Genomic DNA, 27256 nt, shown 5'->3' on the forward strand with positions numbered 1-27256 from the left:
AGAACAGTGGATGAAATGTGGTAGATCCATTGCTTTAGTTAAATTTCTAGTGTTCCTAATGACAAAGGGAAAATACCACGGATCTGAAGCCATAGTTTGTACTGACAAAGGCAGCATGGAAATCACAGCAAGACTTCAAAAAGGGAGACGGTTTACTGTACCTCTGTTTTTTAATTAACACCTGAGATTTTGCTTGATAAAGAACATTTTCACCTTTTTATGACTTTAGCATCTGCTTATATTGCTCTCAAGTTAATAAAAATCCAAATTACTACATGAAGAATTAATAGTTTTGAATATGTCTAGAATAACCCTTGGTTCTCATCTGCCAGTAAATTTTGTAACTATAAAGGCATCTCTTCTAATTTTAATTAATTTCATTCCTTCGTGAATATTTAAATTAAAAGTCTGGATTATTCATGCCTTTCTTTTAGCTCTTCAGGAAATGTTACTCGGACATTTTTACAAGACTTACAATTCAGACTAAATGTAGATGACAAAAGTAACTCAATGGCACTTTCCTCATAAAACTGTAGAAAACTACATACATAAATTGACCTTCCTAATGAGTTTGCTAAGTTCTGAAATGTCAAAATGATACAGAACAGTGCTAGGCATAAAGTTTCATACTTTGGAAATTACAGAAAACTGTATTTGAAAATCTAAGTAATTTGTTTTTAAGAGTGAAATGATTAATCTTTCTTAATTGTAACAGTTTTATTTTACTGTCTCTGCATTATTCTGCCTTTCTACATTTTTGTGCATTTAGTTTGTGGAATAATAGACTGAATTCATTGGGTGGTAATACTTATAAACATTGTGGGGTAATTATGTGCAGCCTAAATATGTCATGTTGCTTGGTGAAAATGATTAACTTTGTCTGTACAGTCAGCAAGTATTTGTCGAGTGAAACTCTTTAAAGGACTACATTAAAGCAATGACATATTGAAGTAGTAGTTTGTTTCAGGTCATTTGTACTGTGCTTGCATGAGAGCTGTTTCATTTGGATTTTATTAAACAACAGACTTATGGCCAGCTACCCAGACCACCTTTAATACAATAGAAAACTGACTTTCTGAACGTCGTCTGTTACTAAATCTCAAAAAAGCTAAAATACTGTTATTTTCACCAACACATAGGTCTACTGCTTTTATCTTTACCATAAATGCAAATGATGACACAATAACCTCCCCTGACCCCTCTACAAAACTATTAGGTGTCATTATAGATAATAATCTAAAATCTGACCTACATGTCAACCAATTGATCAAAACCATCAATAAAAAAACTAGGTTCACTTTACAGAATAAAAGCCTTCCTAACCCCTCCAGCTAAAATTGCCATAGCTCGCTCTCACCTTCTTTCAACACTTCTGTATGCATCCCCTCTACTCTCTAATTTAAACAAGATTGTCCTTAGCAAACTCTCAATCTCCTACAACCACATTGCCAGGTTTGCCACTGGGCTGCCTTTTAGGACACATCATTGCATCAATCTAAACCAGCTTGGGTGGCTTGAACTACCCAGTCTAATCCAGTATAACCAACTGATTATGGCCTATAAAATCCTTTATAATCTGGACAATACTCCTGCACTTAAAAATCTTATCATCCCCTATAACAATCCTCGACTGCTTCGATTCACTATTAGACTACTAATTCAGATGAGCAAAATTAACAAGACAGCCAGTGACTCTCTCTTTGCAAACTCTGTAGGTGGATCCTGGAACTCACTTCCAGCTAATATTACTCTACTTTCCTCCCTAGGTCAATTTAAAACTAGAGTCAAACAATATCTGGCACTAAACTGGCTATGCCATTGTATCAAGCCTGGCTAACTCTCTTCTAGACTGTGTAAGATCTGTTAATCAGCTTACTGTGTAATTTAATCCTGACTTTCACTCAGGACTAATTCTAACCTGTGGAACTTGTTTATCTTGATTAGTTATGTAATCACTGTAAATATTCTGTTTGTAATATGTCATGTATCTGTTTACCTTGGAGTTTTTCTCCTTGAGCCTCCACTGAAAATGGACATGCATGCAGTCGGACTATCCCGGTCAACAAATGTAAAATAAATAAATAATAAAATAAACAGTGTCTTATGTGCTACAGTCTTGTAGACTTATCAATATGGAAATTAGAACTCTTTCTGAGGACACTCAAGTAAGCTTGTAGCAAGTAAACAGGAAATGGGAGGAGGCTTGCACTGAGTAAACAGGAAATGGGAGTAGGCTTGCACTGAGTAAACAGGAAATGGGAGTAGTCAGTCATGTCTAATCACTTTACATTTTTTCATAAAAATGTTGAATTTTTTTGAAACAAGGGAGTGTAAAACTGTCTTCACCCTCCAGGTTGCATAGTCCTGCAGCTGGTATATTTAGAGATGTGGGTGAAAGAAAAACTTATTTTGCCAATTTCTGTTAGTCAGCAATGTGCATACTTATTTTTCGATAGTGCAATCCTTCCAGTGTGACATGCTACTATAACTTCCTGTTACTGTACATTCATTTAGTTTATGCATTTTAGACCACTAGAATCCTGTATTATTTAATTATTTAATATTACAGTAATTTTCTTTTTGTATATATTATCTAGGTTACATTTACTTTGTGACACGCATGAAGCTGTTTTTCTGTTATTCCTTGGGTCTCTGTCGTAATGTTATTCACCTGTTTACTGGAACTAATATAAGTACACGTAAAATGCACATGCGAGAAACAAAATTAGATTCAAGACAGTTTTTATATCCCATAGTATTGTACAGTATAAAAGAATGATAGATGCTCAATCAGAAAGATGGGTGAGGAAGCTGAAAGCAAGAAAGACTGAAACATGCAGAATTAGGAGTATAAAAGAAAGTTAGGAAGGAAGATAGTAACAAAAAAAGGAGAAGCTGGAGAAGTAGTGACAACCCAAAAGGATAGGTGTGATGTAGAAGTGAAAGGGTATGAAAGGGAATGTGAAGTGAGCAGAAAAAATGGATTAAGAAGGTGTAGGCAGGTACATAGGAGATGGACTACAAAGGAACAAGAGGAGAATAGTGAAGAGAAAGTAAGAGATTTGAAAAAAACTGAGAAAGGATCAAGAAAAGTGCAGTAGGGAGGTTCCAAGATGGTAGCAGTAGTATACACAGCTAAAAATAGTGATCTGGGACGAGAACAGTTACAGACAGCAAAAGTATACAAACTACTGTAATTTTTAACAGAAATTGACAGCTGAAGTATTTGTAACATCTAAAAGGTCAGCAAGGAACAGAAAAAGTGAGTTAAAAGGGAGAACAGCAATGAAAACTCAAAAGGAGAGTGAAAGCAGTGTGATGTAATGGAAGGGGGCGGGGCCAAGTGATAACTGCAATTGAAATTACTTCTTCAGTCGTCCTAGAGAGAAAGATTGACCAAATGCAGTCTGAGATTTTCTATATGAGTAGTTCCCTGTTAGAATATATAGAGACAAATAACAGAAGGCTGCAGGAAGTAAATGATGTTATGTTGTCCCTATCTCGCTTTCCTTCTTGCTGGTTGGGTTCGGAGCCAATCCTTGGCTCCAACTCGGCCACATTCTAAAGCTCAAGAGCTTCCACAGGCTCAAGGCTAGACCCTATCCCAACATGCCTAGCGAGAGTTACCCAGATCCCGTTTGCAGCTTGAAGCTTTGAGATTGCTGATGACTGGCTCAGGCTAAGTTGAATTGTTTTCTGTTATATTTTCTCGTAAAATATTACTTTTTGGTAGCACAGTTTTTTCCATTGGTTAGTAGAATCTGTTGTGTGTCTATCCTTCTGTCTATTGCCTGTTTAGTTGCAGTTTGTTGTTGAGGCTGTCGTTTTCCTTTTCTTTCAGGCCTGTCATCGCCCTCCTTTCTAACTTATGAATGTGTTTAAGTTAGAGGATTCATCCTACCCTTTTAGCCCATTTTAGTTAGAGGGCTATACCTTATTCCCTTCTTTACTAGGAGTTAGCCGTTTAAGTCAGAGGCATCTCCTCAGTCGGAGTTGTTTCACTTAAAGACTATCCTCCTTCCATTTCTTTTCCCTTAAAAAAAAAAAAAAACTTTTTGCTGTCTGTTTTTTGACTGGTGTGTCTCTATTTTTTCTATTATACTATTGTGTTGTGATTGCTGTTGCATTGTGTGCTAAATATATCTAAAGAAGTTGCTAAAGAATCCAAGCCTTCTGGATTCAAGAAATGTGATTCCTGTACCCAAAAGATGTCTCTAACTGATGGTCATACCAGCTGCATGTACTGTTTGGGAGCTGTTCATCTGCAGGACTCTTGTTCCATTTATCATTGGTTTTAGCTCTAGAGTCCTGCAGGAGTGCAAGAACAAGCTAATTTTGAGGGGATTGTTGAAAGGGCTGTTCGAGGCATCTAAGGAAGGGACTCAGGCAGGAAAATCAGACAAAACCCCCAAATTGCCATCTTCGACGGCCCCGGTCTTGGAACCATCTAAGGGTAAAGACAGACCATCTAGTTCATCGGAGCCAATAGCTGTCTGGCTTTATCTCCTTCAATTTCATCAGTACCTTCGGAACCATCTAGGAGCCATAAAAGGTCTAGGTCTCCCTGCTTGGAACCAGTGTGTTCCATGCCACAGTCCCCATTTCTCCAGTCTGTGGCGGGCAGTCACCGATCGTCCACCCATTCCTCTCGATCATCCAGGAGCCTTTCAGATGATTATGTGGAGATGGCAGGGAAGAGGCTTCTCAGGACATTGGCCTTGGCAAAAATTTATTGAGCTCAGCCCGTATAGATGTGGAGCGAACTGCCCAACCTACCCTGTCATTGATTCCTCCTCCAACTCACCCGAGCTCAGAGCCAGATTGCATGGAGGTTATTGTAGTGGAACTGTCAGATCCGAAAACCATGGGTCTCTTGGATCTGACATCATCTCTGATCCCTTCGATACTACCTTCTCTCAAGGGATCTGGGGACAACGCTCCCTCATCGGTTCTAGAGGGGGAGAGCGAGATCGGACCCTTGTCGGATCCTACTCTCCCACCTGGAGTTTCGGCGCAGGTGAGTTAGGCACCTACATCGGCCTCGGAGCATTCATTCTCAGTTCAGAAGAGATCTCCTGGCTCTTTGGAGCCAGAGACCCTATCTGGCCGGAAGTGTGGTGCCTTCAAGGTGATGAGGAGTGTGCTGTCCTCTCAGTCAGCTCCACCCCCGGCTCCAGTTGCTCCTTCCCCTTCCGGGCCAGTGTCCACCTCTGAACCACCCCTCCTCCCCAGGCGTAGGGAACCAATGCCCCAGGATGCTTCTTTGAGCGACACCCACCTCTTCCAAAACCTCTCCAGAGCAACCCTCAGAGGAGGTCCCTTGGACGAGGACTTGCAGGAGGAAGCATTTGGACTCCCCTGAGTCCCTGACATTGGACACAGCCTTGGAGGACTCAGAAGAGTCCCCACAGTCACCCTCTGAGAATGTTTCTTTTTCAGATATCCTGGAAATCCTTAAGCAAAGGGGTGGCTGAAAATCCCTTTCCTCTTCTGAAGATGACTCCATGTACCTGGCGCATTTGTTTCCTGACCCTCCACCTCTTGGGTGTCTCTGCCTTTCAACCCAATGCTGGGGTAGTGAGTCAAAAGGCATGGAGCTCCCCAGAATCAATGGAGCCAGTTTCATGGAGGCCCAATAAGTTTATCTCCGCACTGGATGACAAACCTTTCCTAAAGGCATGCCAGTTGATGCTATGGTGGTTGTGGCAGCCACAAAGAAGGAATTAGCAGAAACCTCTTCTTCTGTCCATCCACCATGCAAGGAGTCCCATATGATGGACAGATACGGGAAGCATGTCTTTTCTTCAGTGGCCTTTACCCTTAGGTCACTGAATTATTTATCCCATTTCACCCGTCTCCAGAGGGATCTTCTGAAAGAGCTAGGAGATACCCTACAGGATCCTACAGCTGCTGGAGCTGCAGACAAAACTGCTTCTCAGCTTGCGACCTTATCAGTTGTAATTAACTCCTCCATGTGGCTTATTTCCTATGCAGCCAATGGAGCAAGCAGGGCAGCAGGCACAGGAGTCGCCCTACAGAGACATTCCTGGATGGGCCTTTGTCAGTTTGCAGAGCCCTTCAAGTCCTCCTTTACCAACGCCCCTTTTGATGGTTCATTGTTGTTCGGGCCCAAGGTAAAAGACACACTCACTGGGTGCGAGCAGGATAACAAGACTCTCCCTACCGTGGGAGTACCTTTTTCCACGCCTGCTAGACCTTATCCCAAAGGTCAGAAAGGTGGAAAACTGTGGTTCCGGAAATCCCAGGGAGCTTTGCCTGATGCACGTGGTGACTTTTCCCCCAGGGGAAGATGGGGGAATAATAATGGGAGATGCCACCCTCGCAGCATAGGGGGTCCGCAGAGTCAAGGCGACAGAGATATGTTCTCTGGTAGGCCCTTCCAGCACTCCTGAAAGGAGGCCCGCATGTCCACCTCTGGAGGCAGTCAGGGGCAGATTGTCACTGTACCCAGAAGCCTGGCAAAGTATCACAAAAGACACATGGGTACAGTCGATATTATCCAGGGAATACAGTATTCCTTTCTCCATGCCACCTCTCCCCAAAAAACAGAAATACATCCCAGATGTGCCAGCCAATCTAAGGGAACAAGCAACCCCAAAAATTCAAAAGTTACTAGAAAAACGAGTCATTCAAGAAGTCCCCGCAAACCAAATCGGATCCGGAACTTACTCAAGGTTCTTTTTAGTACCAAAGAAAACAGGGGACTGGAGGCTCATTCCAGATCTCAGCAGACTCAACAAGTCTGTCCAGAAGACAAAGTTCCAGATGGTGACACTGCAGTCCATACTTCCATTTCTGGGAAAGGACAATTGGATGTTCTCCACCAATCTCCAGGATGCATTCTACCATATCAAGATGGACAGGCGATCCAGAAGATTTCTATGTTTCTGGCTGGGAGCCAGTCACTACCAGTTCAGAGCTTTGCCCTTTGGCCTCACCACAGCCCCCAGGGTGTTCACCAAATGCATGGCAGTAGTCACGGCTCAATGGAGGCATCTAGGATTCCGGGTGTTTCCATATTTAGATGACTGGCTCTTTACCGCCACCATCGAGCATCAACTAACTGAGGTAAGGGACACCACAATCCACCTCTGCTGTCAGCTAGGCATCACTATAAACTTCAAAAAGTCTGCTTTGTTGCCCTGTCAATCTATTACACTTATAGAGGCAGATTTAGATACCAAAGATATGATAGCAAAATTGCCTCAGGAGAGGGCATCGACCATTCAACACCAAGTTACAATCTTAATCGAGAGGAAAAGGTTTCAAGCAAGACTTGTTCTCAAAGTCCTGGGCTCAATGGTGGCAATAACATTAGTTCCCTTGGCATGCTTCCACATGAGGATATTACAGTGGCTCCTATTTGCTCAATGGTCCATGCAAGATCTACCCATGTCACAAGAAATTCTCATCACAGAGACCTGCAAGAAGAACCTAAAATGGTGGTTTCAGTCTACGCAGCTGACGATAGGCAGACCGTTCATCCTCCCCCTACCAGTGGCCACAGTGACCACAGATGCTTCCCAGATAGGGTGGAGGGGAATTATCTGGGACAGACTGTTCATGGGACTTGGCAACAACACGAGTACCACTTGCACATCAACATCCTAGAGATGAGAGCGGCGCTCCTGACGTTGCAAGCACTACAGAGCTCTCTACTCACGGGGACAATTGCAGTTCAGACGGACAACATATCAGCAGTGTGGTACATCAACAAGCAAGGCGGAACCAGATCCTAACCCTTGTGTCGAGAGGCTCTAAGAGTACGGCAGTGGGCAATGTCTTCACAATGCTTTCTGATTGCGACTCACATTCTGGGGAACACCAGCGTGATAGACAAGCTAAGCAGAGCTATCCTTATGCCCCATGAGTGGTCCCTGAAGCAGGACATTGTGAAACAGATTTTTCGCAAGTGGGGCCAGCCTTGCTGTGACCTTTTTGCCATCTCCATCAATACCAAATGCAGCAGCTATTTCACCATAGTCCCCCCACCAGGACAGTCACCCAGGGATGCACTTGTTCACAGTTGGCCCCCGGGACTTCTGTATGCTTTTCTCCCATTCTCTCTAATACCCAAGGTTGTTCAGAAAGCAAAATTGTTGAGTTGCAAACTAATACTTCTTGCCCCTTACTGGCATCATCAAATGTGGTTCCCATTTCTATGGCTTCATCTTCAGGAGGAGCCTTGGATCCTGGACCCAGTTCCAGATCTTCTGGTCTATCAGTCGGGCATGCTCCATCTTTCCTTACAGACCCTCAAGCTGACAACTTGGTTCCTCCACTTCCCGTCTTAGCCAGGCTTCTTGACATCTCCCCTGCAGTACAACATATTTTAATTTCCTCTCACAAATCCTCAACAAGAAAACTTTATACTAGCAAATGGAAGTGGTTCTCTTGTTGGGAAGCCAAAAATAGTATTGATCCTTTTACTGCACCTATTTCAAAGATCCTCAAATTTCTTGTGGAAACCTTTAACCAAGGAGCAGCGGCAGCAACTATCCGAGTTCAGCTGGCTACTATTTTCAGTTTTCATGTGGGAGAAATGGGTTCCAACATTATGTCCCAGAGGTTATGCAAAGCTTTTCTAAAAGGTACTATCCTCTTGAGACCCCCAATAAGAGAACCACCCCCTCCTTGGGATCTGAATTTAGTCCTGGCTGCCTTGATTCTTCCTCCATTCGAACAGGCTAATACTTGTTCTCTGAAATTCATGACTTGGAAAACTATTTTCTTGACTGCCATTACCTCAGCTAGGAGGGTATCAGAATTACAAGCTCTATCCATTCATCCCCCTTATTTAATTTTTCACAAAGATAGGGTTTCTCTCAGAACCAACCCCTACTTCCTACCAAAAGTTTGCTCAGAGTTCAATCTGAATCAATCAATAGAACTACCTGCATTATTCCCGAATCATGGCAACAAGGCAGAATATAAACTCCACCAACTGGATGTTCATAGACAGTTACGTTTTTACTTGCACAGGACACAGGAATTCAGAAAATATGACCAGTTGTTTGAATTGCAGAAAACAGAAAGGGAACTTCAGTCTCAAAAGTAACTGTATCAAAATGGTTTTCAGACACCATCAATTACTTCTATAATTCACAGAGCAAACAGCTTCCAGGAAAAATTTGAGGACACTCAACTAGGGCCTTGTTTATCTCTGCTGCCTTTCAGGCCAGACTGCCTTTAGACTCAATTTGTGCGGCAACTGCGTGGGTTAATCCCCATACCTTCATCACTCATTACAAAGTAGATGTGGCCTCCCGGAACAGGGCATCCTTTGGTTCCACTGTCCTGAAGAGTCTATTCCATTGAGGCACCCAAGACGAAGGTGCTGGGGACACGGTCCCAACCAGGAAGAAGGAAGGTGAGATAGGGACAACATAATATAAAGAAGTTATATACTCACCATAACGTTCCATGTTTGTTGTCCTTCATCTCGCCTTCCTACTTGCATCCCACCCTCCTTCCCCCTCCTGGATGATTGAGAGGAATTATCCATCTTTTGGCTACAAAGACTGTGATTCCCTTCCTGCTTTATGAGTTGGATAGACTAAAAGTCCTTCTACTACTGTCTTGGTGTGAGATATATATATATATATATATATATATATATATATATATATATATATATATATATATATATATGTATATAGTTTATATAAATGTCTATCTGTAACTACATATTATAGTCTAGTGTTATGAGTTATCACAAATGAGATCTGGGTAACTCTCACCAGGCATGTTGGGATAGGGTGTAGCCTCGAGCCAGTGGAAGCTCTTGAGCTTTAAAATGTGGCCGAGTCTGAGCCAAGGATCGGCTCCAAACCCAACCCGCAAGAAGGAAGGCGAGATCAAGAACAACAAACATGGAGCATTATGGTGAGTACATAACTTCTTTTTTTAACCAGGCATTCTGAGGAAATAACAGGTATGCAGACTACTAAAAATTATATGAAAGAAAAATGGAACAGCAATTAATATATAAACAAATGGTGCTGAAGCTGACTGAACTCAAGGAAAGGTCTCACAAGGACAACTTGAGGTTTACAACAATACCAGAACAAATTGATGGGAGGGATTTTAAAGCCTTTTATGAGAAAAGGCCTCAGCAGATGGACTTTCCGTTGTTGATATTAAAGCAGAAACAGCAAAAAAAAAAAAAAAAGAGCACACAGTAAATATTCATAATTTGAAATTGAGAACACTGCAATGGCTGCATGCATACCAGATACAGGAGGAAATTATTTATATTTTGTGGAGCAAGGGAACAATTTTAAATGTTGCAGTCACAAGGATCTTTGTAGATAATGACTTTTCATTACAAACGTGAGCTAGCAGAAAATTTTCTTCCTTCTTTAAGACTGTGCAGAGAAATGAAACTTCACTTCAGGTTATTGTATCCTGTATTACTCTGAGTCTTCCCTCCACTTGAATTTAAAACCTATTGAGGTCCTCAAAAGGCACAAAATGAACTGGCAAAAAACAACTGGATGCAAGAGAAGATAGCGAGGGAACAAGCAACCAGTCAACAAATGTAGAAAAACAAACTATGGACACTTCAGGGGAGAGATTTCCTGCAAAGGTCTTTTTTGTGGTCCAAAGGAAAATGGATAAAATGAAGGAGATGAAACAGTTTTCAAAACGATGCACTGGGAACACTGAGAGAGGACAGTACTTAAAAAGGAGAAATGTTGAGTTGCATTCTAAATGATATGTTAAAACTTCAGTAATTACCAGAGAGAATATAATTATTTGATTAATAGAAGTGTAATAATACAAGTGTAGTGCATGGAGAGCAGTGATTATATACTGACATCTGAAAAAAGACAAATCAGTTAAGCACTGATATAGTTAGCATGAAACCAGGTCAAACTAGGCAATTAAATCTGCCAGTACTGACCAGCCAATGACAGCGGCAGAATAAAAAATTAGCTTCTTTCTGTCTGTTGTCTGTGCTTGTAATCTTTTTGTGACTTTGTGCCTTTCTGACGGTGCTTGCTATGTGCTTTACACTTTACGCTTTTTTTTTTCTTTAACTAGTAGTACATGGAGCAGATGCAGCTCCATGCACAACAAAGAATTATGTTTGGGTCTTCAGTCATGACTCTCTATTATATGTTCTTGACATGGATACTAAGATTCATCTAACAAGCTTCACTCTCAAGGTGAATTTCTTGGCATCCATATCTTACACATAATAAGCCATTTTGATTAGAAACCTGCTGATATTCCTCTAAAGTATATCTCAATTTTTTTCTTAAAAATGAAAGTTTATAAGAAACTGAAGGGGGTATACTGATTGCTATCTGATGAAAGTTCCATTTGTTTTCAAACTACAAATTGTGTTATGTTACTTTTAGTAAAGGTTCTGTTACAGTGAGGGAAGTGGGGAAAAAAGTAAATGAATGAAAGTAATAAGGAAACTAATATATATTTATACGGTTAGTTTTGTTAATGTATAAACTAGGTCTAGGGATGAAAACAAAGGTAATGAAACAAGTATGCCGAGTGAAAGCAGGTTAAATAGTACAATTTACAAAAATAATGCAGTAGAAACACTGGAGAAAATTGTTTAAATCCAAGGAAATATATGCATAGGCAACGGTGTTTGATATAATTAAAATGTAAAGATGTACACTGGAAGATATTTAACCTGATTGAAATCAGTAAGTACTAGTACTTTTTAACAATATGTTTATGGGTGGCGATGTGCCCTTGACTTTCAAAGAAGCAGTAGTGGTAGTTGTACCAAAGGAGGAGAAAGATCATCTTGACCCAGGGTCATACAGAGCCATTTCAATTCTGAATCATGACTACAAAGTGTTTATGACAATTTTGGTAAAAAGAATGACAATGTTAGTCTCTTGTGATTCAGAAGGATGCATTGGACAATAATAAAATATTAATACTTGTAGATGTCATATAGTGTTTAAGAGGGTAAGTTGGGAAATAATAAAGATATCTTTTTAGGCATTTGGGTTTCCACATACATGGACAGCATTAATATTTAATTTCTACAGAGAAGGTCAAGCTGGGATGAAGTGTGGGTGTGAACTGTCTACAGTGTTTAGCCTTATAAGTGGAATTAAACAGTGTGTCCACTTTTACCATTACTCTTTGTTTTGAATTTAGAACCATTATCCTGAGACATAAGACAGTCAAACATAACTGGGTATAAATAGAGAAATATTAATGAGAAAATGCCAGTTTTTCAGACAGCATAATGTTATGTGTTACTAATCTAGAACATGCTATAAACATTATATTTGATATACTGAAATATTTTACTGCAGCAGGATATATAAACAAGGGAGCCCGCAGGATTTTTTGCAGGGGGGTGCAAACCCAAGCCCCACCCACACTGCCCCACCCCCTCTGCTGCTCTGCCCACTCCACCCCACCCCCACCCCCACTTAGCCCCACCCCCACCCCTGCCCACGCAGCCATTCCAGTGTCCCAATACTTGGCTATTTTTCCTCCTTTGTCATAGACACTGTTCAAATCTCTCAGTGTGCATACTGTTTTATGCTTTACTTCTACAATGATTATAGATATTTGGATTTCATTTACAACTTTTATTTCAAATTTTATAGCACAAACACTGATAGACATTTACTAAACCTAAACAAAGCAATAGTCTTACAATGAAGAGAGACTTAGCATTAAAACTTCTCTACCTTTCAAACCCACACTCACCAAAACAACATTGAAACCCGCATTCAAAGAAAATGCATCTGACCAGTGGCAGGGTAAGTTTACCTTTGGTCCGTTTTCAAATCATAGACTCTTTGCACACATTTCTATAACCATGCAAAAGTTATTTGATTCACCTTCCTGACTGTATTAATTATACTATATAATAATTGACTTGTATCCCTTGTATAATACAGCACCACTTGTTAGAGTGTGTTTTAAATTTATAGTTCTGAACATTTTTCCTTTAAGCAATGAAACAAATCATATGAACCAATAATGACAACCTGCCCAATTCAGAACATTTCAACCATAAAGGGCCACTCTACTCAAACTTCTGTCATACAATCCACCAATATCAATCAATATGCAGAATCTTTGCAGAAGTAACTCATCTGAATAATTCCACATTAAAGAGATCTGAAACCAGTGAAGAGGTTGTTGCTAGAAAGCAACTTTATATTTCAGTGTTTCATCTACAAATTCACTGCCTGCTGCCCTTGAAAAATAAATTGCTTACGTTATATTAAAAATGGTAAGCTGGTATATTGCAATAGGGAATGGGTGGCAAGCTGAAAAACAAGTTAATAGTTATTAGGCATCTCATCCAAAGGAGGACATACACCTTAAAATACAAATCTACATGTTGTGGGAGTAGAACCTACAGCCCTCTGTATCAAGATGCAAGTATGCTACCTGCTGTGCTGCTTGCAAAATTCCATACCACAACAGTGATACTATTTGCTAAACAAAACAGTTGCACATTTTAAGTAGGCTTAGCATGAACAGCAGTAAAACTCTCTTCCCTGAAGCTCACAATTCCTTGAAAATGCACTTGAAAATAAATTCCACCTGCTAACTCTAGGACATTTCACTCTCTTTAACACACACCTCAACCTCTAAGTGCAAGAAATCTGGACAAAGCCTAAAGTAAATAGGAGCAGATTATAAATATTGCTCTCATGAACTTAGAACATTGCTAGAATAACAGGATTTATGTTGGTATGCATTTTTCTAAAGGATATGACATCTAAAACTCAAATGTCTGTCATTATTTAGCAACTTCAATGCTTTTTAGGAGTAATATGGGGCAAAATCTGGACATTCTCCAAAAACCTGGACAGCTGAGGGGTATGCTTTCTCCTCCTTATACATACATGCATACATACAGACACACATACACATCATACCTCTCAATCTGTTAACACAAGAAATCTGGACAAAGACTGTTATAATGTTGGGGATAAAGGCCCAAAACTAGGGACACATTAGACAGTTGCTAGAATAAAAGGATTTATGTTAGAATTGAATTTTCTGAATAATATGAAGTCTGAAACTGAAATGCATGTCATTATTTATTAACAACTATATTCAGATATAGTTGGTTGTCTCAGTACTCACCGTGGCTTGCATTTTCTCCTCTCTTGAAAGGCCCGGCCACTCTGCTTAACTTGTGTATTATTTCCTCAGTCACTTTACCGTGGGTTGCAAGGCAGCTTCATCACTAGTGTGTGCACAAAACATAATGCCTTCAATGAGTCTTGCAAGAAATCACATGCAATCATCATGGCACAAAGGATCTACTGAAGATGCTTCCAATTTTTCTTATACACGAACATGACAGAAGCCAGAAACAGCTGTTATTCCGCAGCTAGATGCAGCAGTAGCAAAACAAATTGCAAAGAACCAAAATAAATTGGAACCAATTGTATCTACCAGTATTTACTGTGCAACCCATGACATTCCTCTCTGTGGAAAAGAAAGATCTGGTGGAAATTTGTGTTACTTGTTAGATTTTCATATTGAAGCTGGTGGGACAATACTGGAACAGCACAGTGAAACAGCTGCAGGAAATGCTTGGTACACATCCCATAGGGTGCAAAATGAGCTGTTGGCAGAATACGAACACGCATTTAAAAGAAGATTGTTTGTGCAGCAAACAGGGCAGTTGGATTTAGTGTATTGGCAGATGAAACTGCAGATATATCTTAGACATTGAGCAGTTGTCATTGGGCATTTGGTTTGTTGATGATGATTGTATTTGAGAAGAGTTTGCGGTTTTTGTTCCCGTTGTTGTGAGAGATGCACAGTCTGTATCAAATGTCATTGTCAGTGAATGCATAAAGTGTGATCTAGACCTGGAAAACTTACTCAGACAGGCTATGATGGCTGCTCCATAATGGCAAGCATCCAGAATGGTGGTCAGGCAAAGATTTGTGAAAAGTATCCAAAAACAGCCTTTATCCACTGCGCATCTCACAGACTAAACCTTGTAGTCAATGATGTTCCTGAAATATGTAGTGCTGTTGGTGTTAAAGATTATTACTTTTGTCCATGACAGTCCAAAACGATGAGCATTGGTACCAAATATACCTCTTCTGTGTGAGACATGATGGACCGAGAAATATAAATCCATTCATGTGTTTAGTCAGAACTTTGAGAAAATATTTGACTTTCTTCAGAAGAGCACTGCTGGTGAAACCAGACAAAATGCACATATGTTACTCAGCGCTTGCTCTTCGTGCACGCTTTCATTTTCTCTTCATTATTGCAAATTACTCATCAGTTCTTGAGCCTGTTGCTCAGATGTTTCAGTCTGTTCAACTTGATATAGTAGAGGCTCAACAACACATCAACAGACTCAGTGAAATATTCAAGGAGCACCGCAACCATGCTGAAGAACACTTTCGGAATGACATTCTCAGTAAGGCAAGATCAATAGCAGTTAAATTTACTATTGAGTTAGTGTTGCCAAGGATTTGTAGTCGACACACCGAGCAAACATAGTAGGCATGGATTTTGACAGTTATTACAGAACAAGTATTTATATTCCCTATCTTGACTCATTAGTTTCTTCACTGACGTCTCACTTTTCCACCATTAACACTGCTCAGTTCAACTTATTTTATCTGCATCTTAAAATGATGCAAAACCTACAACGTGAAGAATTCTGATAATGAATTGCCGTCAGTAATAAACTATATCATATTGCTACTATATCTGAATGATCGCTTCTTGTCTGATGCATTGACTTTGAAGTTATAAGACAACCTAAAGAATCCAATGGGCTACTACTACCTTTGTAGTCAATATCTTGCAGATCTTCTATCAATGATGTTACTGAACAAAACAAACAAAAAAGTGTCAGGTATGGGATAAAAAAAAAAAAACATTTTCTGATGTGTTTCAGCTACACCAATGATTAACACATGCATCATGCTAACCTGGACAACAAAAAATAAATACATAAAACTAGTTGATTTTTGCTTGTGTACATGTTTATGCAAAGAAAACTTAATACTGCAGTAAGCACCATTGTACCTCTCAACTGAACAGATTTTCGCAGAATGTCCAGATTTTTGCCTCAAATTTTTTGTGTTCTTCCTAAAATCTGTACTTTTCTGGCAAATAGCTGAGGACTGAAGTCATTAAATAATGATAAACATTTGAGTTGAAGAGTTCACATCCTTCAGAAATTTCATGGTAATGCAAAACCTATTATTCTATCAACTTTCTAAGTTTGTAATAACAATATTTAAAATCTGTCCCTAGTTGTTCCCCCATCATTTTAGGCTTTGTCCAGATTTTTGCTCTAAGAGGTTGAGACTGAGGTATGAATTATGGATAGGAATATATGTTTTATGCACAGTCTTCACAGTTTCCCTTAAAATGTCAATGAACCTCACATGAACTTGTTTATATTCTCCTGCTTTGACAATCTGGCTAGTGTTTTTTTAGTTTTTCCTTTCTTGTCTTATATTTAGTACATCTTCAACATTATCTCTACTAAACATACTGTATGAACAATCATATGTTACTACCTACTATACTTTTAATTGTATGTCTAAACCATTATGCTTATGTAAATATCTTATGCAATCATATATCTGCTATATTTTATAACTGTGTAAACCACAATGCTCACATAATATCTTATGTATAGTATGTTAGCAATTGTTCTGGAGCTTTTCTCCCTGGGACTCTGCTGAAAATGGACAGCTTTGTCCAGTCAGACCTCCTCGATAAACCAATGTAAAATAAAAAAACAAATCTGACCTTTATGTGGATTCAAAAAAGAAAAGTACATCATGTAACAGAAACCAAACAATGGCTCTCTGTGAATTTACTATACTATTCTGTAACTGAATGCACATTACTTAATGCTAACTGATAAAACAATTAAATAAAAATACAGTATGACAGGGGAAGAAGATAATGCTTTATGATTTGTAAACTGCTCATAACTTGTCACAATCCTTGAAGGGTATAAAACACCTCTTTCTAACCTTTAGAGTCTGGAAAACAGCTTTTCTCGATAAGCAGCAATAAAGACTCCAGCATATAATAAAAATGCATACACACAAGAACATAACAATTAAACATACTGTGCATGTCTCTCTGCATATCTGTAAATTAGTAAGCCATGTCTTTTTAAACATGTAGTAAATGTTATGTTCTCCATGATAACGTTATATATGTAGTTCTTTGCATACTCTCACCTTAGTAAACATCCTGTAGTGACAAGAACACTGTCTCTTTGGGAGTTACTTTGCAATATGCTTAAATCAAAACTACTTGCAGAAGACAATGTTAATCCATCCTGAATCGACCAATACAACACTTTATTAAAATATCTATTAATCTACTAAGAAAACAGATTTCTGCCTCAAAGTAAGTAGTAATTAAAAACAGTTAATAACAACAACTCCCCCTCTTTGGTCTGACGTCCTGTGATTTGAAATTCTAGCTACTCTCCAAAAAAATATTTGTTTGGGACTTCCTTATCAATTAAGGTAGATCACCAACAAAAATCAGCACTCCTTGAAGATGTGACAACAATGCAAACAGCACAACATAATTCTCCTGATAAGTACTGCAAAATATTCTATTTGCCATTTCCTATTTAACCATCTGCATATGGGCAGAAGCTGGAACACAGAGGTGAAGCAATCAATACCTTTATTTGGCCAAGATGGGTTTTACAATGCACCTACTGGAGCTTCACCTTCAACAGCGTCAGGCAACAACTACTAAATAAACAAAACCCTATGTTTAATAAAATAAACAGATCTAATGTCACCACATTTCATATTTTGAAAGTTTACTATTACAAATACTAACCCATCTCTAAACTTGAGTACAGCGTGGTATTCTAAGAAAATAAAATCTAAAATTTGTCACATCAGGACAAAGTCCAATAAAAGAGTTCCAAATTTCAAACCAAATTATTTATCGTAGCACAATTGAAGTTAGACACTCCCAATCCCACAGTGTCTGAAAACTTTTAAACTTAGGGTGCATACATACTTTAAATAAAAATACTAATAACTACATGTAAACATTTGAAATATGCACAGATAGAAAACAGTAGCACAACTCAATCTGGTGCAGGCTTGTATTTCAGCAGACCGCAAAAAGTTCAGGTGTACATCATAACACTCCAGCTGGAACTAATTGTTAATAGTTGTTGTGGTACAGCTCTCTAACAAGGGGTGGACACAGGAGCAGAGCAGAAGTACTACATACTACTACAGAAATAATGGGTGACGTCTGACAGGCCAAAATTAATTCAGACAGCAGTTATACCTTCGGTAAGGCCACCTCCAGGCAGACAATAGTTACCATGGATGCAGATGCCACTCTGTCCCTAATGGGTGATAACAGCCCCATAAAAAAAAGTAAAATGGACAGTATCGTTCTCTCAGAACATGCAACACAAATGTGCAACAGGCAACTAGGACACAACTCTGTTCTAGTTTCAATTGTTAAAACATATACAAGGCTCCAGAGAGCACCCCTGCATTACCAGGCTATAATTCATACCACAACCTTTGTCCACCTAACCTGGACCGAAACACTAAAGGTGGAGGTGTGTCCATATTCATTAAGGATATCCACACCTCCAGGCAAGTTGCTCAGCATAATGTATCCGAGATTATCCAAGTGCAGGTAACTTTGGGCAAGACCGCAATCCAAATTGTAGCTTGCTACAGATCCCCCACCATGCCCCAGCATTCCCACTCCTCATTTCTTGATACACTGGAAAATATTAGGGCACAACATAACACCCTAATAATGGGCGATTTCAACTACCCCACCATTAACTGGGAAAACTACTCATGTACCAACTTATTTTGCTCAACGTTTTCTGGAATTCATAAATTCCAACGCCTTGGATCAAATTATCCACACCCCCACTAGGGGCAGCAATATCCTAGACCTGGTCATTACCAACATGGGCAACCGGTGTTCCACACCAGAGGTCAGTTCATCATTGGTCAGATCCAACCACAAGCTAATCACCCTAGACATCCACATCCCACCCCCCCCCCCATTAGGTAAACCACCATAAAAGATTTCTCCCTGCAGCCATTCCAATGTCCCATTCCTTGGTTATTTTGCCCCATTTACCATAAACACTAATGTGCATACTGCTTTACTTCTGCAATTATTTAGATTTCCATTTGAAAGTTTTATGTTGCATTTTACAGCACAAACTCTAATACATATATGTTAAACAAAGCAATGCAGTCTCACAATGAAAATAGACTTAACATTAAAACTTCTCTGCCCTTGAAACTCACATGCATTGAAGCAGCATTGAAACTCACATTCAAAGAAAATACATTCTGCCAGTGGCAGATAAATATTAACTCTGGGCTGTCTTCACAATCATAGGCCCCTTGAACATAACATACACATGCTCTTTGATACACCTTCCTGACTGTATTACATTACCTTCCTTGTACAATACAGTACAGTTGTCAGAGGGCATTTTAAATTTGTTTTGAACATTTTTCCGGTAAACAATGAAACAAAAGGCATACACCAATGACAAAACTGCCCAATTCAGAACATTTCCATCATAAAAAGTCTACTCAACTTTCTATAGTCCACCAGTATCAGTAAAAAAATATGCACAATCTCTGAAGTAGTAAAATCCACATTAAGTCAGATAAGAGTAAATTCCACTGAAACCAACACTTAGGCAGGGTATATTGCTATTACAGCATGACTTGTATTTTCTGACCTGGTTCCACAACTAGCTCTTTAATAGATCACAAGCAGTTAGGTGACAAAATAATTTATCCTTATTTCTTCCATAATTTAGTGTCCCCCAAGGATCCATTTTGGCCCCATTCTCTAACATTTTCATCACTGACCTCTGCACAATCAAACAAAACTGTCTCCACAGTACAATATGTGGATAAACTGTTCTCCCTTCTTATCTGCTCTGTCAACAGCCTTGAAAGTCTACAAAAACTAACACAAGGCTACCTTTTTTAATAGTGACCCGGTTAACAAAATCACAGTTATTTCTCAGCCCCAAGAAATCCCAAACAACTAAATATTCAAAAAAAGCTTTCTCTATTAACTCTACAAATAATACTAATATTGAACTTGTCACATATTGCAAATTGCTAGGTGTAAGCATAAAAAAAAAATCTGAAATTTGACTACCACATAAAACACAGTTAAAAAAATGTCAAAGGCTCCCTCTACAAAACTAAACCTTTCCTGAGCAACACTGCAAGAAAAGATATTGCTTTCTCTCTTCTTCTGCTCACAATCCTTAGCACCCTTTGTGGTGTATTCTTTCTCATTTCTGAATTGTTTGCCTAGATTAACTTATTAAAACATAGACTGTTATTATTTCACATTAATACTGCAAGTTTTGATTCAGCAACAAATTTAGTAGCTATGTCTACCATGCAATCTATTTCCTTCATTACTAAACAAATTCAGATATCAGCAGGTAATATTACTTGGTATTTTTTTTTTCATTTAGTGCCAAGTATTTATCAGGTAGTAATGCCTGCTTGATTCTAAGAAATACCATGACCAAGGAGGAAAGGGTCCCTTAGTTAAGTCATGATAAACATGTTGGCAACAGGTGGGTCACAATTCATAGCCTTTGTGCATGATTTTATTAATGGTCACAATCTAAAGTTTATGTATTGAATGAATTTAAACCAAAGTTCCAATGTGTAACAATGTTGAGCTTTATTCAGATCCTGCATGGAAAAGCAAAAAAAATAATGTGGAATAACTGTGGCTAATGGTTATTTTATGCTTAACAAATGACATTCCATATTATAAAGCATAGCCTCCTCAGAAAATTATATGCTTGATATATATATTCTCATCATCATAACAAACTTGAAAGAAGTCTAAGGGCCTGATCTTTTCTCTCTTTATGTGAGATTTGTTAAAACTGACTAATAAGTAAGTGTTCAGTATTTAAATACATTTTTTTTCCTGTCTGATCGCTGACTTAGATATGCGGCATATGAAACAGCTTCTTAATTTGTTTGAGGCAGGTGGGGAATATAATTAGATAACACAATCCTGTATGAAAGGTGTTTATGCATGAAACTATGTCATTTGTCTTGAGGTGTTCATTGATTATATGATCAGAAGAAGCTGATGACAGTCAGCCAGCTCATTCATTGTCAGCAAACAGGAAGTGGGTTACTTAGGCATCTGGCATTTTGTTTTGAAATGTTGGGCGTTAAACATAAGAGGGGGCAGGATGCATTTTTTGAGAGCAAGCTTTCTGTCACTGATAAATACAGCTGAAGTCTTCGCTCCACAATAAGGCAAGGTGGGATTTGTGTGAGAGAAATTCCCAGAAGAGGATCGTAAACATTCTATGGCTGCTAGAAGTATAAGGATTCCCCAAGTTGGGCAAGACAGTAGGTGTTCAGCACCTGCTGGACGAAAGAGAAAGAGACATAATGCAATTTACACACTCAGCTCAACAAACTGAAACACTGCGACACACACACACACACACACACACACACTTACTCTGAAAGTGTCCCATCTTCCGCTCGTTTCCTCCTGATTGCGAATCCGTCCGTCCGTTTCAGTTCCCGCGGCGCTCCTGGTCCTATTTTCCGCTTGCGAACCCCAAAACCGTCCATCCATGTGAGTTCCCGCCTCGCAAAACTCGAAAATTTGCGCGCGATGATGTCAGCACGCCCGCGACCGTTCTTCTTTCTTCTTAAAGAAGAAAGTCCAAAAAAAAAAAAAAAAAAAACTTTTTTTTTAAATTTAATTCAGCCGATTCGATTCCAGGGGGGTGCAAGTGCACCCCCTTGCACCTGCCTGCGGGCACCCTTGTATATAAAGTAAAGGAAAGGAAACAAAAACAAATGTTTTAGTTATGTCCCAACACATGACTTGATACAGAACTTTCCCTTTTGTGTGGGGTCATGACATCCTTGGGAGTTTGGCTGAAAAGGGATATTAAGCAAGCAGCTAAATAAATGTGGGAAGAGATTGCTGAAAAGATTACAAGACTGTGGAATTATTTATGGATACTGACAATAACATCCAAGTGATTAAGATGTTTTTGGTCCTGCCAGTTCATTATGTAGGTCAGGCTTGTATGGAAGAATATATAAAAGGAAATTAAGGAGTTTCTGTGGGATAAAAGAGAAAGAGTGCAATGAGAAAAAACTCACACTGTCAAAGGAACAAGGTGGTTTAGGACATCCAGGTTTTGAGGCATATTATACGGTCATGCAAACTAGATTAATATGTGTCATTTAGGACATGTAATATACATGCCCAAATAGAAGCACATGATAGAGATGTTAACCAAAGAGGTAATGATAGGATCTTGTGCAGGCATTTGAGAAGATCTGGGAAAATAATGTAAGGAACATTATGTACAGCCTTATATACATAATATTATTAATCATGTCTTTATGTTAAATGACATTAGACACTGGAAAAATGGGATAACACCAGCAGGTTATACTATATATAGTAGTAAGATAGACACAGACAAAAATGTAATGAGCAATTGGAAAAGAAAGAACAAAAAGCCAAGATTTTGCTAGCAGATGAGGTAATCAAATGGGATGAAGATAAACAAATGTTTGGGGTTACTGAATTCAGGTCTAATTTTAGAGTTCAGGGAAGATATGCAGAGATTGGAGAGTAATGTTTTTAAACCACAAATAGATTTAATAACTGAGGCTAGAACAGAAATGACAGGCCGGAAAATAGCAATAAGTAGAACATATAAGGCAGTATTACATTTGAGATGATTATTAAGTACAAACAATTAAATAAAAATATTACAGATAATCAGCGGAGGGAAGGGAAGTCTGTCTTAATCCTGAATATACAATAGTTCTCAACCTCTCTGTGCAAGAAATCTGGACAAAGCCTAAAATAATGGGTGGACAGCGGTCTAAAAATAGGGAATTATTTTAAATATTGGTCTTATTGACTTTGAAAGTTGCTAGAATAACATAATTTGTGTTAGCATGTATTTTCTGAAGTATATAAAGTCTGAAACTTAAATGTATGCATTAATTAGTGGTTTCAGTCCTCAGTGATTTGCTAGAAAACCTCAAATGTTATGGGGATCGGACCAAAAATACGAGGCAAACATTTGAATAGTTGATAACTATAATGCAGCTATTGTGAAAAAAATGCAGAATGTTTGCTTGGAAATATTTCAATATTCCTTTGAGAGTTGAAAAAAAAATGTTCCCGCAGACAAGAGTCATATATTGCAGCTGTGATGGTTCAGGAAGTGGTTCTTGTGAGCATATATTTTGGGGATATAGAGTTGTTTCATTATGAAAATGAGTTGAATAATATGTCACCTTTTAAACTTGGAAGATAATGTAACCTCAGTATAGATATGTTTTTGTTGATGTGGTATGAAATGACATGTACTAAAAAATGTAAAAGCATTGATATCTTTGGTGTTGATAGTGGCTAAGATATATCTAGAACATGGAAAACAAAGGCAAACCATCATGAGAAGTGAAAAAGATGATTAGAGATTAGAAGCATAACTGAACTGAATTTCACATAATATGCTCAATTTGACATACAGATTGATGAATGATAAAATGTAGTTTTTCCAGAACTGCAGTTTAGCTCATATCTCTGAATGTGAATAATTAGTTTTGTGTAGTGCTGATTCTACTTTCATCTACCCAACAATTAGAAAAATATGACTTGGTGTGTTAAACAACTATAACACAAAATGGGTCACACATTGAGGCAGAAGGTGTAAGTGTTGTAGCTGTTCATATAGTTTGAGAATAGTTTGGAAAGCACATTAGACCAGTCATTATGTGGGAATAAGATTTGTGTGTTTCTATCTTCTCACTCAGTTTCAGTGCCCTAACATCTACTTGCAGTGTCTAGGATGTCTAGCTTATGAGCTAGCAGTCTTATTGTATGCTAGCACTGAGTGAATAAGGTTGATAGAATGGTAAAACACTTTGTTTTTCTTTTTGATATGACAGGAAATCTCCAGATGACTCATGGCTGAGCAATGGAACTTACTGGAATCTAAGAAGAGATCCAGGCTTCACCTTGCTCGACAATCCAGTACTTTGGTGAGAATGGAATGATAGATCTCAAAAACAAATACCTTCAAACTGGGCTTCATTATGAAATGCTATCCTTTACCAAAACCTATATATCTGTATGTATTCTACATATAAAATTTCTTAAGACTTTCTATTTTTTAAGAAGAAAAATATTTTAAATATGATCATGCTCTTTTGGTAACCCTCATTACTTAAAAGGTAACGGTAAACAGGAGTAGGAAAAAGGCAAAAGAGCAAACTCCTGCATTCTGGATTCACGAGCCTTGTAAAGAATCGTGTTTATAAATGCAGTTCTTACAACAGGGAAAATAAACATTTATAAAGTTTTCCTTTACACCACCGTTCTGTTATCTGCTTGACATTTGTATTCATTGTAAGTGCTTCCAAGAAGGTAATCTGTACTTACCCTCCATAAGAGCGAAGAACAAAACTCAAATGGGTAGAAGCAGCCGCTATAATACAGGTTCTTACTGTGAAAGAACAGTGATTGTATCATTGTGATGATGTTGAGAAAGAACCATTTCTTTTGAAAAGCAATTATGCTAATACATTTTCCAAGGTTAACCTAACAGCCGTTTCTTGTACATGTAACTGAAAAAATATATATGCAAACATATTATTGGCTGTCAATATACAAATAATCTTTTCCTGAATTTTGCATGGCAGTTCTCTGGAGAAATTCCAAAAATGCTGTATTATCTGGAAATGGATTCTTAGAGCTCATTCACTTCAAAGAAATGTATTTGTCACAAGTACTTTAGTGAAATACTTCACTATATAAAAAATGGACTGACATGATATCTTAGTATGACTAATTGCACCTGTCAGTATCTTATTATAACTAAGAAAAAAGAAAGCAGAAGAAATGAATGTTTTTCATGCAACTTGCAAACAGTTATTTAAAAGGCTAGTGCCTCTGTAAGTGCTGCTGCTGAGCTGGTACACTAAAATAAAATGGCACCCTCAAGTGTATTGCCTGCACTTGCACATCAGGGTTGTTCCTTTGAGTCCTGTCATGGAGTATATATGTGTATTACAGTGCTATCACCTTTTAAATATGTGTTAACTAATGTTTACTTTGTTAGTATTTTTCTACCTCTCCTAGGGAAAACATTCAATACATTTGCTATGTTAAAGAAACATCAGACCAGTGGCCTTATATAAGAATATGTAAATGCTGTTTGTTATTGACAAATCTGTTTGGTAAGGCTTCCTAAAAGTAAGTGCCTTGGACTAAGTTGATCATATACTCTTCAGTATAACATTATCCCTGTACACACTTCCATTTTATATGGAAGTCTGTAGTTATTTACCCCATATAGTGCAAAACTACTGCTTGTAATTTTATCTGCAGGGAAAGCTTATCACATTAACCAGCCTCATATACATGAAAGCATCAACCTGTAATCATGTTTAATCTAGAATTCTGTTTGAAGGGATTTTAAACGTGTAGCAAATCTTACAACAGAATGCCATGATGAATCTAGCATACCTGTCCAGAGCTTGAAAAGGGTTTGGCACGCCAAGAATTGTGCGTTAGTGTTTCTTTCCTTCTTTCTTTTTTTTTTTGACAATCAGTTTTCATTCTTACAAGTGTCCAATTTTGTAATGGTATCACAAAAAAAAAACACTGCAAATCTTAAATATGTTTACACAGTCAGTTTGCAGTTTAATAAGAAACATTACTGTGAAACTGATTACTGCTGGAATACAGATATAATCACAGTAGATATTAATCGCATTGATTGTCCAACTGACGGTGCAGTGTTTGATATCCAAGTCTTCCTTCATACTCTGAGGCTAAGTGTAGAAAATGTAGAGGTCAGAGGCATTTTCACAGTCTCATACTATTCTTGGCTTCATCCAGCATTATCATACGTGTGTTTTCTGATCCATACTGATGTATCTTCAAATTATGAAAATGCTGAAAGGTATTTATACACACACAACTTGTACATAAAATAGTCTGTACAACACTATCATGATGTAAGTTCTATGACCAAGACTGTTACAGCTTAGTTATTTAAATAAATATATCCACGTTAAAAAGGGTAAGCATCTTTACATGTTTTTGTAGTATGTAATTCTTTCTATTTGTACTTAATAGAGTACTTGTTTATACATCACATTGACATATATGATTGTTTCATTTATTCACATGTACCCTTTGAAATATTTGGCATTTGCACTTCATTTTCAGTGAGTTACATCTTGTCTTCAGTACTGCTAGTGTATGACTTTACATGAAAATATGTTTAAGCCTGTACAGTGACATGCAATCAGATTTTTGTACTGTACTTTCTGTAGTCTCTAGTGCCTCATACAAATAAAAAGTTGCATGAAAATATGGCTGTTGAACAACTTTGAATTAACTTGTTTAAAATGAAACTGTGTGTTCAATAAATTACTGTCCAACAAGATTATTATTTCTGTGGGGAATTACTTAATTACTGATTACTCTTTTCTCACAGTACTTTTCCTGTATATTTAAATCTGGAGTTTGCTGTAACTGAATATATACTTTCAACAACTGAGGTAATCTTCAGGAAACATTTGAACACTGCTTTCTGCGGGACCCTTGACCTTTGTTTCCTGGTACAGTTTATAATTTGGACAATTGTGTTTTGCTGAGTCTGCTTTCACCTCCAAACCGCTTGTTATCTAACCAAACCAGCAGTCCAGTACTTTGCCATATAGACTGCTGTGAAATACTGTGGTCATCCTGGTTTGTGTGGAAAAGGCAGATGTATATCAGATGCTTAACCTCTTGTGTTTTCTGCCTGCTTTATGAAGATGCCTTGTCATGAATAGCATTGGAAGCTGTCTTACTTTGGCAAGGCCATTTCTATTTTATTGAAAGGCTTTCTAAAATGAAGTGTGTTGGGCTATAAAACAGTGTATACCTTTCTAAAAGCAGAGGCTTGAGTTTTTTTTTTTAAGAAAATCTAAGCATAAAAAACAGAGCTTACAAGATTTCTTACATACCGTGAATAATTTTATTGGAGGTTTGTGAATTATGTTGGGGGAAAATTCATATGAAATGCTAATACTTGGAAACTATTGTACATACAGAAGCACTGTGTGCTTAATTGACATATGGTTTATTATAAATATTACTTTGTATGACACAATTTTGCTAAATGAGTCAGAATATTTTAAAGAAAGGA

The 27256-nt window shown here is 38.1% G+C and overlaps 1 protein-coding gene across 5 annotated transcripts in view; it reads left to right on the forward strand.

Annotated features, from left to right (window-relative positions):
- OSBPL3 (oxysterol binding protein like 3) overlaps nt 1-26515 on the forward strand; it is a 2414360-nt gene extending 2387845 nt beyond the window's left edge. For all 5 annotated transcript variants that reach the window (XM_044066857.1, XM_044066855.1, XM_044066859.1 and 2 more), the window contains one exon: nt 24003-26515. In XM_044066857.1, the coding sequence (XP_043922792.1) occupies nt 24003-24099 (97 nt within the window). In that variant the 3' untranslated portion in view covers nt 24100-26515. The remainder of the gene's footprint in view (nt 1-24002) is intronic.
- Nucleotides 26516-27256: the final 741 nt, after the last annotated feature.

Source organism: Protopterus annectens, chromosome 3.part1 (assembly GCF_019279795.1).
Source record: "Protopterus annectens isolate FY-2018-M chromosome 3.part1, PAN1.0, whole genome shotgun sequence".
NCBI lineage: Eukaryota > Metazoa > Chordata > Ceratodontiformes > Protopteridae > Protopterus > Protopterus annectens.